This window comes from Salarias fasciatus, chromosome 3 (genome assembly GCF_902148845.1).
Source record: "Salarias fasciatus chromosome 3, fSalaFa1.1, whole genome shotgun sequence".
Classification (NCBI taxonomy): Eukaryota; Metazoa; Chordata; class Actinopteri; order Blenniiformes; family Blenniidae; genus Salarias; species Salarias fasciatus.
Genome location: NC_043747.1, coordinates 22417299 through 22428968, shown reverse-complemented (window position 1 = coordinate 22428968; position 11670 = coordinate 22417299). Strand labels below are relative to the sequence as shown.

General features: G+C 41.3%; 1 protein-coding gene across 8 annotated transcripts in view; it reads left to right on the top strand.

Moving 5' to 3' along the window:
- The first annotated feature begins 315 nt into the window (after positions 1-315).
- The window catches only part of LOC115385944 (Fc receptor-like protein 5), a 34289-nt gene continuing 22934 nt past the window's right edge, over positions 316-11670 (top strand). For 4 of the 8 annotated variants that reach the window (XM_030088064.1, XM_030088063.1, XM_030088065.1 and 1 more), the window contains exons 1-8: positions 316-406; positions 687-757; positions 1851-1916; positions 2096-2131; positions 2561-2830; positions 2939-3214; positions 10973-11242; positions 11351-11620. In XM_030088064.1, the coding sequence (XP_029943924.1) occupies positions 1880-1916; positions 2096-2131; positions 2561-2830; positions 2939-3214; positions 10973-11242; positions 11351-11620 (1159 nt within the window). In that variant the 5' untranslated portion in view covers positions 316-406; positions 687-757; positions 1851-1879. Of the gene's footprint in view, positions 407-686; positions 758-1850; positions 1917-2095; positions 2132-2560; positions 2831-2938; positions 3215-7735; positions 7876-7981; positions 8137-8208; positions 8532-8804; positions 8935-10972; positions 11243-11350; positions 11621-11670 lie in introns of those variants that run through there. The other 4 variants (XM_030088062.1, XM_030088068.1, XM_030088067.1 and 1 more) reach the window with 4 other exon arrangements.

The following is an 11670-nucleotide window of genomic DNA, read 5'->3' as shown; positions in this document are numbered from 1 at the left end:
GGGCGGAAAAAACCTCTCTCTTTCAAAACTCCGGACACGAGCTTTAAGTAATTACTAAATCCTAACCATTGACAGTGATCGGGGCCAACGTGCTGCTGGATGATGGACAGAGCACTGTCCGCCGTGCTGAAATAGGAACTTTGCGTTCGTGTTCTACTCTGTTAACTGGTTGTCATAAATGGTCTGGCTGTAGTTTTATTCCACAGGAAGAGGGGGCTGAACTTCATCTGTCATTTTCAACGTGTCTCTTTTGGTTTCCTGTGAGAGAATTGATGACAGCAGAAGCTCAGCTCAACGTTCAGAAGACAAGTGTGACGCCTCTGAGTCACATTAATGGGAAACTCCATGATAGACTGGTGACAGAGTGCAGTGGACTTCCAACATCTGCTGTGCAGAACTGAGATCAGTGAGTATGATGAGAACTTTGGTTATCAGTATTGATCATGTATTAGTTAAGGTGGATTAGTTTTCCTTGTGTGTGTCAGATCTTACAGACTGAAGGGAAGCGTTTTAAAACAATTATTTTGGAACTATTTTAGAAAATGTCTGTGACTTTATAGGTAAAACTACTAAATTCTGAACATTTTCATGTCAAATGTTTATAAAACTCAAGTCTTACCAAGGATTTAAGAATAAATGTTTTTTTGCAACAGTGCTTTGAATGAAACATGGTTCGTTTTCTGCAGGAGGATCATTTCTGAGACAGGAAGTAAGAAATGAAACGACAAGTCCGGATGCATTTTTAAAAGAGACTGTGGTAAAACTACTAATTCTACTTACTAACTTCAATTAAAATAAAACAGTAAAGCTTCTGATAGAAGGCACAAAAGTTAAAAACAACAACAACAACAACTTTCCTCTTTCAAAACCCTTATCTCAAACTTTTTCTTTTGTACTTGTGAAGAAAGACGAAATCACACCTCATCATGGTTTCTGCTTTTTTTCCAAAATGGTTGTTTGCGTGCAAACTCCAGCTTCATTCTGAGAAATGACATTCAACTTCTTGTTTTTAGACTTTATGGGGTTTGCAACAATATCTATGCTACTAAAAAATGCAAACGTCAAACCTTGAAACTGCTTTTGGTGATCTCTTCATCATGAAGCATTCAGTTTTAAAATACTGAAGAAATAATTTCAGTTTACTTGATTGTTGATGGTGGTGAAGTGATCTGATGTCATGTCTTTATTGAGGCAGCATGTGGCCCTCCATCATCTGAACAAGAACGAGACAGTTTCAAATTGTTCAGTGAATAAAGACACTGACATTCAAATCTCGGATGAAAAAGTCATAAAGTCTGAGAAAAGTAAATACATCAGGACAGATTCCTAAAATAAACAGACTGAAATACAAATACTTGATGTTCTGCTTCTGAAGTTACAACAGGAAACCAGTTTTTTTTGTTTTGTTTTTTGTTATGTTATTATGAAAGTTGATGTGACTTAGTTTTTTTAAGACTTTGGATCACTTCCAGTAATCTCATGTTTGTTGTTTTCTTGATCGAACATTTTCCTGAAGTTAATCCACATTTTAATCACCTGAAATTATATCACAAGAACAGACTTCAGGTGTAAATAACATCCAATAATTGATCGAGTTTTAGGACTGAGGACGCCTCAGTCAGATGGACTTGGTTTGAGATCATTCATTTACTGTGTAAAAGTCATGATAAAATCTTTTCACACATTTTCAACGCTGTGTTCAACCTGTCAGGCTGCTGATCTGAGATAACAAAACAAGATGAGCAAAAAGAAGAACTTACATTAAAATGCAGCATTTCTATGAAGCGTCACTCACAGTTTACTGACAGTTCTTTTCTCTCTAATGCTGAACTTTTCTTCTTCACACAAAGACTTCCTGTGATAAAGGCTGCATGTCAGAATGGGAAGCAGGTTATTCTCTCATCTGTGGTTTTTCTGTGAGTATTTCACACTTCTTCTCTTCAGTTCACACAGACCAGTAGACGGGTTTTAGTGAGAAGAGCTGAGTTTCTTTCACTTGTTGATTTTCTCATTATTGGGATTCAAGTTAATGTTACACACCAACCAGTCAAAGTCACTGAAGCTCTAATGTCTTCATGTTTCATCTTTATTTCAGTGTTTGGTGTCCTGCTCTGCAGAGGCTGTGCTGCAGGTGATTCATTTATACTGTGCTCTTTTTTGTTACTGCTGCCTTCTATTTAGGTTGTTGATTTTTATTTCACTGTCGTCATTTTGACATGAACGACTGAAAAAGAAGAATCTTTAAAAATGTAATTGTTGAATCAGCTACTTCTACAGGAGTCAGTGTGTTTTGACTGGATGCCTGTTTGCTGGTGCTCCACCTCACAGTGAAAACCGTCCAGTCCAGGGAGCCTTTCCATGTGGAGTTTGCATGTTGTCCCTGTGCAGTGACGCCAGTCAAATTTCATTTTTGTTAACATGGAATATTAATAGATGTCTGCATTTCATAATAAACTCAATAAACTGAAAAGTTGTTGTAGAATTAAATCAATATAAAAGTGAAGAAACACAAAGTTTTCAGAGAGTTATTTATAGGTGTGTGTTGTTTTTCCATCCACAGAGAAACCCAGGGCTACACTGACATCAGGCAACACAACCATCTCAGTCGGAGGCTCAGTGAGTCTTTCCTGCTCTGTGAGAGACTCTGATGGATGGAAATATGAGTTTTACACAAGAACATCAAACACCTGGGAGAAACTAGTTGAAACAAATGTTGAGGACAATGGAGTCATCCAGGTATCTAAAGGAGGAATTTACCGGTGCAGAGGAGAGAGAGAAACATCAGGTTATCTCTCTGACATGAGTGATGAAGCCTACATTAGCATAACTTGTGAGTTCAGTATTCTAATTATTACTAATTTTTTCTTGATCAGCATGGAAATCCTGATGACACTAATGTGTGTGTTTGTCTTTGTTTCCTCATATCTGGTGGAAACAGTCACCAACAAGCCTGTCATAACACGACAACCCAGCTGGTCTCAGATATTCCAGGGTGAGGAGATCACTCTGACATGTGAGGTCCAGGGAGGAGAGAAGACTGACTGGTGGTATTACTGGAGCAGAAATTCACAATATCTTCAACAGAAGAATGAAAAGTTCTTAAAAGTCACTGCTTCTCAGTCCATCAATGAAAAGTATGACTGTATGGCCTCACGCACAGATGACTCTTTTTCTTCAACCACATGGAGTGAAGCCTTCACAGTGTCAGTGTTACGTAAGTGATGCTTGTTGGTTTTTCTTGTGTTTGTTAGATTGATATTCAGACAATGAGATAAATAAAGCAACATAATTTAACAGGTGGGCTGTCAGTTTGAAAAGTATTAATTGTGATTATGTAATAATTTAAGGCTGTCAAATGATTAATTTTTCTATCATGATTAATCACAAAACTAGGATTAGGATGATCAGTTGGCTCAAAGAAATTAAATCAGAGAGAAAACTGAAAACAGTTCTGAAGCTCTTGTCTTTTTAGAGCTTTTTTTCTTTTCAGTTTTTTCCACCCCATGCAGTACAGGTGAATTTTGAGAATTAGATTCTTCATTTGAAGCATGAAAATGTTAAAGATGCCCTACTGTGTGTGTCTGTTTTGGACTGTTCAACAACGAAAGCAGTGAAAATGAGGCTGCTGGAGAAAAAACAATATGCCTCCTCAGACACAGAGGATGATGGAGAATCCACTCTGGACCTCTTCAAATCAGAAACCAGAGCTGATATTGATGAATGAACACTACATTATTGATTAGAAAGAAAAAGTTGAAACCCACAACATTAATTTATTGCACATAAATATCTGTCAGCAGCTCCATCAGTGAACCCTGTGAAAGACTGTTTTCACTGTGAGGACACGATCAGAAAAAGAGAGCAGCTCTCTGCTGCCACAGTGTGGAGAGACTGGTGAAGCTCAGCAGCTGGATGGATGTGATGTGAAATTGATGACAATTAAAACACACTCAGTTAAAAGATTCACAATTAAACATTATTGTGTATTCAATAAATGGATTTTTTATTGATTAAAAGTTAACAAAGTATGTGACTGATAGCAATTAATTATTGTCAGAGTAGCAATAAACTAGTTAATTTTTTAATCAATTGACACTGCAGTTTCTTGGTTTGGTTTAGTGCTTTTTTCAGAAATGTAAAAATAAACAAATAAATTAAAAAAAACAATCAATAAATCAAAGAAGGAAAAATGAACAAAGAAATACAGAAAAACAACCAACAGCAACATCTTGAAATGGTTCTTGTTTCACATGTTCTGAAGGGAGGAGGAAGAAAGCAAAGCTCGTAACTACCGTATTGGCCCGAATATAAGACGATGTTTTTTTTTCCAGAAATTGCATCCTCAAAAGTGGGGTCGTGTTATAATCCCGGATTTACGGTAGATGGTCAATACGCATCCGCGCCGCTAGATGGAGCCAAAGTATCACTGACCAGAGAGCGAGTGGAGCGATGAAATGAGATCAAATGATCTGAGGAAAAATGGCGGATTATCTGGAACAAAGGCGCTCGAACGCTGGACAACGGGGTATTTTCACAGCTTCACTACTTCCTGAAAATAGCTGTGCACATTCATTTCCTGTCTTACATTATTGGCCAAACTGATTAATCCAGGTGTGTCTGGTTTAGACTGCTGCAACAAGACACACCTGGATTAATCATTTTGGCCAATAATGCAAGACAGGAAATGAATGTGCACAGTTAATTTCAGGAAGTAGTGGAGCTGTGAAAATGGCCCACTGAGCAAACAACAGAGGCGAAGTTATGATACCAACTTTAAACTGATGGTGATCAACGCAGCAGAGTCATCAAACAACTGCCAAGCTGCCAGGAGATCTGGTGTAGCAGAGTGCCTTGTTCAATATTGGAGAGCACAGAAAAAAACGCCTGCAGATGCTAAGACTATGAGAAAAGCTTTCCGTGGTCCCAAGAGCAACGCTTCAGAGAGACTGATAGAAGGGTGAGTGAATACGTCACTGAAAAACGGAAAGACGGAATGTCCACCAGCAGAGCCTGATTCAGCTGAAGGCACTGGAAAGTTATTTACATCATTTATGTAGTTTTGACCCCTTGAGGCTTCTTATTTGTTGCTTATTGTTTCTTATTTTGAGAGAGAATATATTTTTTATTCAATACTGTAGTCATATTTTTTCATTTTATATCTCGTGAAATGTTATCTCAGTTATGAGTTTTTGAGTTTATAATAATTGTATAATAAAAAGTTGTTTTATTAGTGACCTTACTGTCTTAAGCATTTTTTTTTTCTTCACAAAATGATCTTTGAAAAATAGGGGTCGTGTTATAATCGGAGTCGTCTTATATTTGGGCCAATACGGTATTTGGCTGCCAGTCCACCCATGAAGATTGTTGTGTCTGTGTACTCTTACTACACAGAATTACTGCATCAATATGCTGAGTGGAGAAACAGACGTCAGACCACGTTCTGTAGTAGTTTCACACTGAAGAGTTTATTTGCAGAAGTAAACAGCAGTGTAACTCAACCCACACACACACCAGTAACGCCCTCTGCAGTTGAGGTGGACAAACTGCATGCTATAACACAAATATCTCACAACTCCTCGCCTCTATTCAATAACTGCATCATCTTAACAGCACTCGCCCGGTACGAGAGCAATCAAAACAAAATAATTACTACTGTAAACCATGTCCAAACATAACTTTTTCTAACATTCATATACATATAATCCAAAGAACTAAACAGGCTAACTTAGGGTTGGGGGTAGACTGCCCCATACCCTAGAGTGTGTCAAGGGTTTTATTCTGCCCTTTTCTTGAGACAACACTCTCTAACTTAACATCCATCTCCTACAGTTCACAGAGTCAGTTTATCTGGTGGCTTGCGGTTCCGCTTTGGGTACCGGTTTACTGTCTCTTGGTGTGCTGCTGGAATGTCAGTGTCAGTGATGGCTGACTGACCTGCAGATGTAGTGACACACTCACTCGTCGGAACGAGTATCTCTGGGTTTCCACCAGTTGCAGGTGGAGCAGGTGAACTGTCCAAGTTGGGTGTCAGTTGAACATCAGCCGTTGCTTGGATGATGCTCGGGTGGCATGTGATTATCTGGTCAGCATGACGATTCCATCTGTGTGTTGATCCAACTCCGACTTGGTAAGATACTGGACCATCCTCCGATGTAACTGTTGCTGGACACCACTTTTCCTTCCCCTGCCGGTAATCCCGAACCAGCACTGGATCACCAACATTGAAAGATCTCTCAGAGCATCGTGCAGCTCTGTAGGCGCACTGGGCATCCTGTGCTTGATCCACCACCGTTGCAACATTGGGTTTCAGCAGATCAAGGCGAGTGCGAAGCCTGCGGTGCAGAAACAACATCGCTGGAGTCTCCTGAGTGGTTGCATGTGGCGTGTTTCTGTATTGGAGCAAAAAGGCATCCAGACGCTTTTGAACACCTGAGGTCCCTCTCGATGATTTCAGGGAATGTTTAAAAGTCTGCACGAAGCGTTCAGCCAGACCATTCATCGCTGGATGAAATGGAGCAGAACGTACGTGTTTGATGCCATTCGATGACAAAAAGTCAGCAAACACCTCAGATGTGAACTGCGGTCCATTATCACTTACAACAACTTCAGGGACTCCAAAACGACTGAACAGACCTCTCATAACCTGAATGGTGTTTTCTGATGTTGTTGAGTTCATTACAATCACCTCCGGCCACTTAGAGTGAGCATCGACCACCACAAAAAACATGCGTCCCTCAAACGGGCCAGCGAAGTCGATGTGGATACGCTGCCATGGGGCTGTTGGCCAGGGCCAAGGGTGCAGAGGTGTGAGGCTGGGCGTTTTCTGGATGCGTTGACAGGACACACACGTTTTACATTTTTCCTCTATCTGAGCGTCCAGACCTGGCCACCACACGTAACTTCGTGCCATGGCCTTCATTTTGACCACGCCAAGGTGCCCTGCATGCAACTCTTCCAGCACCTGCCGACGCAGTTTTGGTGGAACGATCACCCTGTTTCCCCACATCATACAGCCTTGCAATAATGACATTTCATTCCTCCTTACGAGATACGGTGAGAGGCTGCTGTCTGCCACCTTGATGTGTGGAAAACGGCCGGTGGATACCATCTCCATGACCTGAGATAGAGTTGTGTCCAATCTGGTTTCTCGTCTCACATCAGCACAACGCATGGGCAGACAGTCCAGGTGTTTGATAAGGAACATGTCAATGGTTCCCAGTTTGTCCTTATGCTGCTCGGGGATTGGCAGGCGGGACAAACCATCTGCGTTGCCATGGTCAACAGCACGCCGATATTGGATGGTGTAGTCATGTGCTGCCAACAAAAGTGCCCACCGTTGTAATCTTGCTGCAGCCATTGAGGGGATAGCCTTACTGGGGCTAAGTATGGTAGTCAGTGGGCGGTGATCAGTCAACAAGGTAAAATGGCGGCCGTACAGGTAGGAGTGAAAACGCCTGACTCCAAATATGATTCCCAGTGCTTCTCGCTCAATTTGAGCATAGTTTTGCTCAGCTTTGCTCAACGTTCTAGATGCGAATGCAATGGGTTTCTCCTCGCCACTCGGTAGTTTATGGGAAATGACAGCTCCCACTCCATAGGGAGAAGCATCGCATGCAAGTATGACTGGAAGTGCTGGATCATAGTGTATCAGAACCCTTTCACTTGCGAGCTGTTCTTTCGCTGTTTGGAAAGACTCTATGCATTCTTTCGACCACTCCCACTTCGCTTCTTTCCGCAGCAAAACGTTCAGTGGATGGAGCACAGCCGACAGGTTTGGGACAAAACGTGCATAATAGTTAACAAGTCCCAAGAAAGAGCGCAACTGGGTTGTGTTGGTTGGCTCAGGAGCATCCAATATGGCGCGGATTTTGTCAGGTGACTTGTGGAGTCCTTTTTCATCAATTACATGTCCAAGATATTCCAGTGACTGCTGGAAAAACTCACACTTTTCCCTTTTTACTCTCAACCCGAACTGTTCCAGCCGGTGGAGTACCGCATCCAAGTTTTCCAGATGATGAGCATCATCTTTCCCAGTCACCAGGATATCATCCAGGAAACAGTGGACGTTGGGAAGGCCCTGCAACACCTGATCCATGATCTTCTGGAAAACAGAGGGTGCAGAAGTTATCCCAAAGGGTAAACGGTTGTAGCAAAACATGCCCTTGTGAGTAGTGATGGTGAGATATTTTTTTGATTCCTCATTGACAGGAACTTGGAGGTACGCTTGTGACAGGTCCAGTTTGCTGAACCGCTGGCCTCCAGACAGAGATGCAAACATATCTTCAATTCGTGGTATTGGGTAATGCTCAATGCATAGAGCCGGGTTCACCGTCACTTTGAAATCTCCACAGATTCTGACGCCACCATTCTTCTTACTCACAGGGACGATTGGAGTTGCCCACTCACTGAACTGGACTGGAGAAATTACTCCTTGCTGGAGTAATCGGTCAATTTCTGCTTCCACTTTAGGTCTTAAAACGTATGGGACAACGCGTGCCTTGCAAAACTTTGGTTGATGGCCTGGTTTCAGTGTAAGGGATGTTTCAAACCCTTTTAATGTTCCTAAGTCTTCGCTGAACACATGTGTATGTCTACTCAAGACATCCTCCAGTGTACGGTCCTTGTTTCCAGCTCTCATTGATTTTATTTCATGCCAGTTCAGCTTTATGTTTCTCAGACATTCATGGCCAAACAGTGGGGGATACCTTCCTTTAACCACATATAATGGCAGCCTGGCTTTCTGTTTGTTTATCTTCACCCATACTTTAATCATGCCCTCAGGTAACACAACTTCTCCTGTGTAGGTCTTCAGAGCTACATTGGTCTTCCGTAGACGTACATGGGCAAACTTGGTCTTGTACAGCTCCATTGGGATTAAAGACACAGCTGCACCAGTGTCAAGCTCCATCTCAAGCAGATGACCTTCAATCTTAGGTCTGATCATCATCAAAGGAGAACCAGCATTTTCCTTTTTGACTGACATGACTGATTCTGTATTGTCTATCACTGCTGACACCACATGTAATGTCAATTCAGATTCTGAATCTGATGTAGACTCCTTTTCATCTTCTTTATCTCCAGCTCCAACTCTGTGAATTGTGCCTCTTTTTGCTCTTTCAAACAGTTTTCTTGTTTTTTTCTTGTATACATCTTTTTCTTTACTGTGCTTTCCATCACTCTTCTTATTTCTGCACAAACGAGCAATATGACCTCTTCCCTTGCAGTTGTGGCATTGCTGCTCTCTGTAATAACAATCTTTCTCATTATGATTGTTCTTGCCGCATCTGAAGCATTTTTCGCCCCCCTTGGGTGGTGAGAAGGATACAGCATGCACTCTCAGAGAAGTTTTTAGGTGTTCAGATTCCCTCGCTACGGCTTCCATTGACATTGAAATATCCACAGCACGCTGAAATGTTAATGCTTCCTCAGTTAACAGTTTTCTCTGGATACTTTCATTGTTCAGGCCACATACAAATCTATCACGCAAAGCGTCCGGTAGATGAGTGCCAAAATCACAGTGCTCAGATAACTTCTTTAGAACAGCCACATATTGAGCCACACTCTCTCCCTCCTCTTGGTTTCTTTTATGGAAACGAAATCTCTCTGCAATTATAATGGGCTTTGGGGAGAAATGATCATTCAAAATCTTCACCAGCTCTTGATACTGTTTACTCCCTGGCTTCTCCGGGGCTATCAAACTACGCAGCAGCCCGTATGTTGAAGCTCCAATGACACTCAAAAACACAGCCACTTTCTTTGCTGCTGGGACGTCATTTGCCACTGCAAAATGCTCAAACCTTTCGACGTATGTTGACCACTGCTCCGCGGACTCGTCAAAGGCATCAATATGTCCGATAAGTGCCGCCATTCTCGTAGTCCTTCTCCCGTCGTCGGCTCCCTCCACAGAGTCGCTCCTGCTGCTCCGTCCTCATCTGACTGCATACGTGGGATACGCAGCTCGTCGCCAATTTTGTCGTGTCTGTGTACTCTTACTACACAGAATTACTGCATCAATATGCTGAGTGGAGAAACAGACGTCAGACCACATTCTGGAGTAGTTTCACACTGAAGAGTTTATTTGCAGAAGTAAACAGCAGTGTAACTCAACCCACACACACACCAGTAACGCCCTCTGCAGTTGAGGTGGACAAACTGCATGCTATAACACAAATATCTCACAAAGATAAAATAATTTTTGGAATTTTTCTATCATAGAGACATTTAACTGTCTTAATAGATTATCTTGTTTTCGTTTTGGTGTTTTAGAAAAGTCGTATCAAAACTTCTTCACCATCCAAGATATTAAAGCAAAGCAAACAAATAGGTGCTGCTCAGATTCTGAGGTTTAGTTTTAGTTTAATCCACTTCCTTTTTGTGTGAGATGTTTTTGGAGCATGTTGAGCTTTGCTTTATTATTATGAGTTCTGTTTATACTGAGGTGTGGTAATTGTTTTTTGGCAGAGCTGACTGAGGACCAACTCCCTTTGAAGGGATCATACTTTTTAGGATTTTCACTGTTTCATTACATTTGTGTGTGAGGTTTGACATGTTTTGAGTCAAGTTAATCCAAATAGACCATTTGAATAAAACATTTCTGCAGTTAATGTTCAATAGATCCTGAAAATAACAATAGTTAAAAATAGATCATGTAAATCCTCCTGAAAAAAAAAAATACTGCTGTCATCTGCAAATGAAAACAATTTACGTGTTTGTAATGCAAAACTGACCCCTAGGGGACGCCACAAGCCATGTCCAATCATGAAGAACTAAAGTTTTCCAGCTTCACAAACCATCAAGTTAAAATAGACAAAAAAAATCACAACGTGGTTTATTAAAGTGAAGAGAAGATCATCACTGTGTCGTTTATGTCTCTGTTGAATAAATTCATCATCTGATTAAATCAACATAAAATGAAGAAACACAAAGTTTTCACAGAGTTCATTAAAGGTGTGTGTTGTTTTTCCATCCACAGAGAAATCCAGGGCTACACTGACATCAGGCAACACAACCATCTCAGTCGGAGGCTCAGTGAGTCTTTCCTGCTCTGTGAGAGACTCTGATGGATGGAAATATGAGTTTTACAGAAAAGCATCAAACACCTGGGAGAAACTAGTTGAAACAAATGTTGGGGACAATGGAACCATCCAGGTATCTAAAGGAGGAATTTACCGGTGCAGAGGAGAGAGAGAAACATCAGGTTATCTCTCTGACATGAGTGATGAAGCCGGCATTCAGATAACTTGTGAGTTCAATATTTTAATTATGACTAAATGTTTCTTGATCAGCACAGAAATCCTGATGAAACTAATGTGTGTGTTTGTCTTTGTTTCCTCATATCTGGTGGAAACAGTCACCAACAAGCCTGTCATAACACGACAACCCAGCTGGTCTCAGATATTCCAGGGTGAGGAGATCACTCTGACATGTGAGGTCCAGGGAGGAGAGAAGACTGACTGGTGGTATTACTGGAGCAGAAATTCACAATATCTTCAACAGAAGAATAAAAAGGTCTTAAAAGTCACTCAGTACTTCAATGAAGAGTACAAATGTATGGCCACACGCAAAGATGACTCTTCTTCTTCAACCACATGGAGTGAAGCCTTCACAGTGTCAGTGTTACGTAAGTGATGCTTGTTGGTTTTCTTGTGTTTAATTGATTGGTATTCAGAC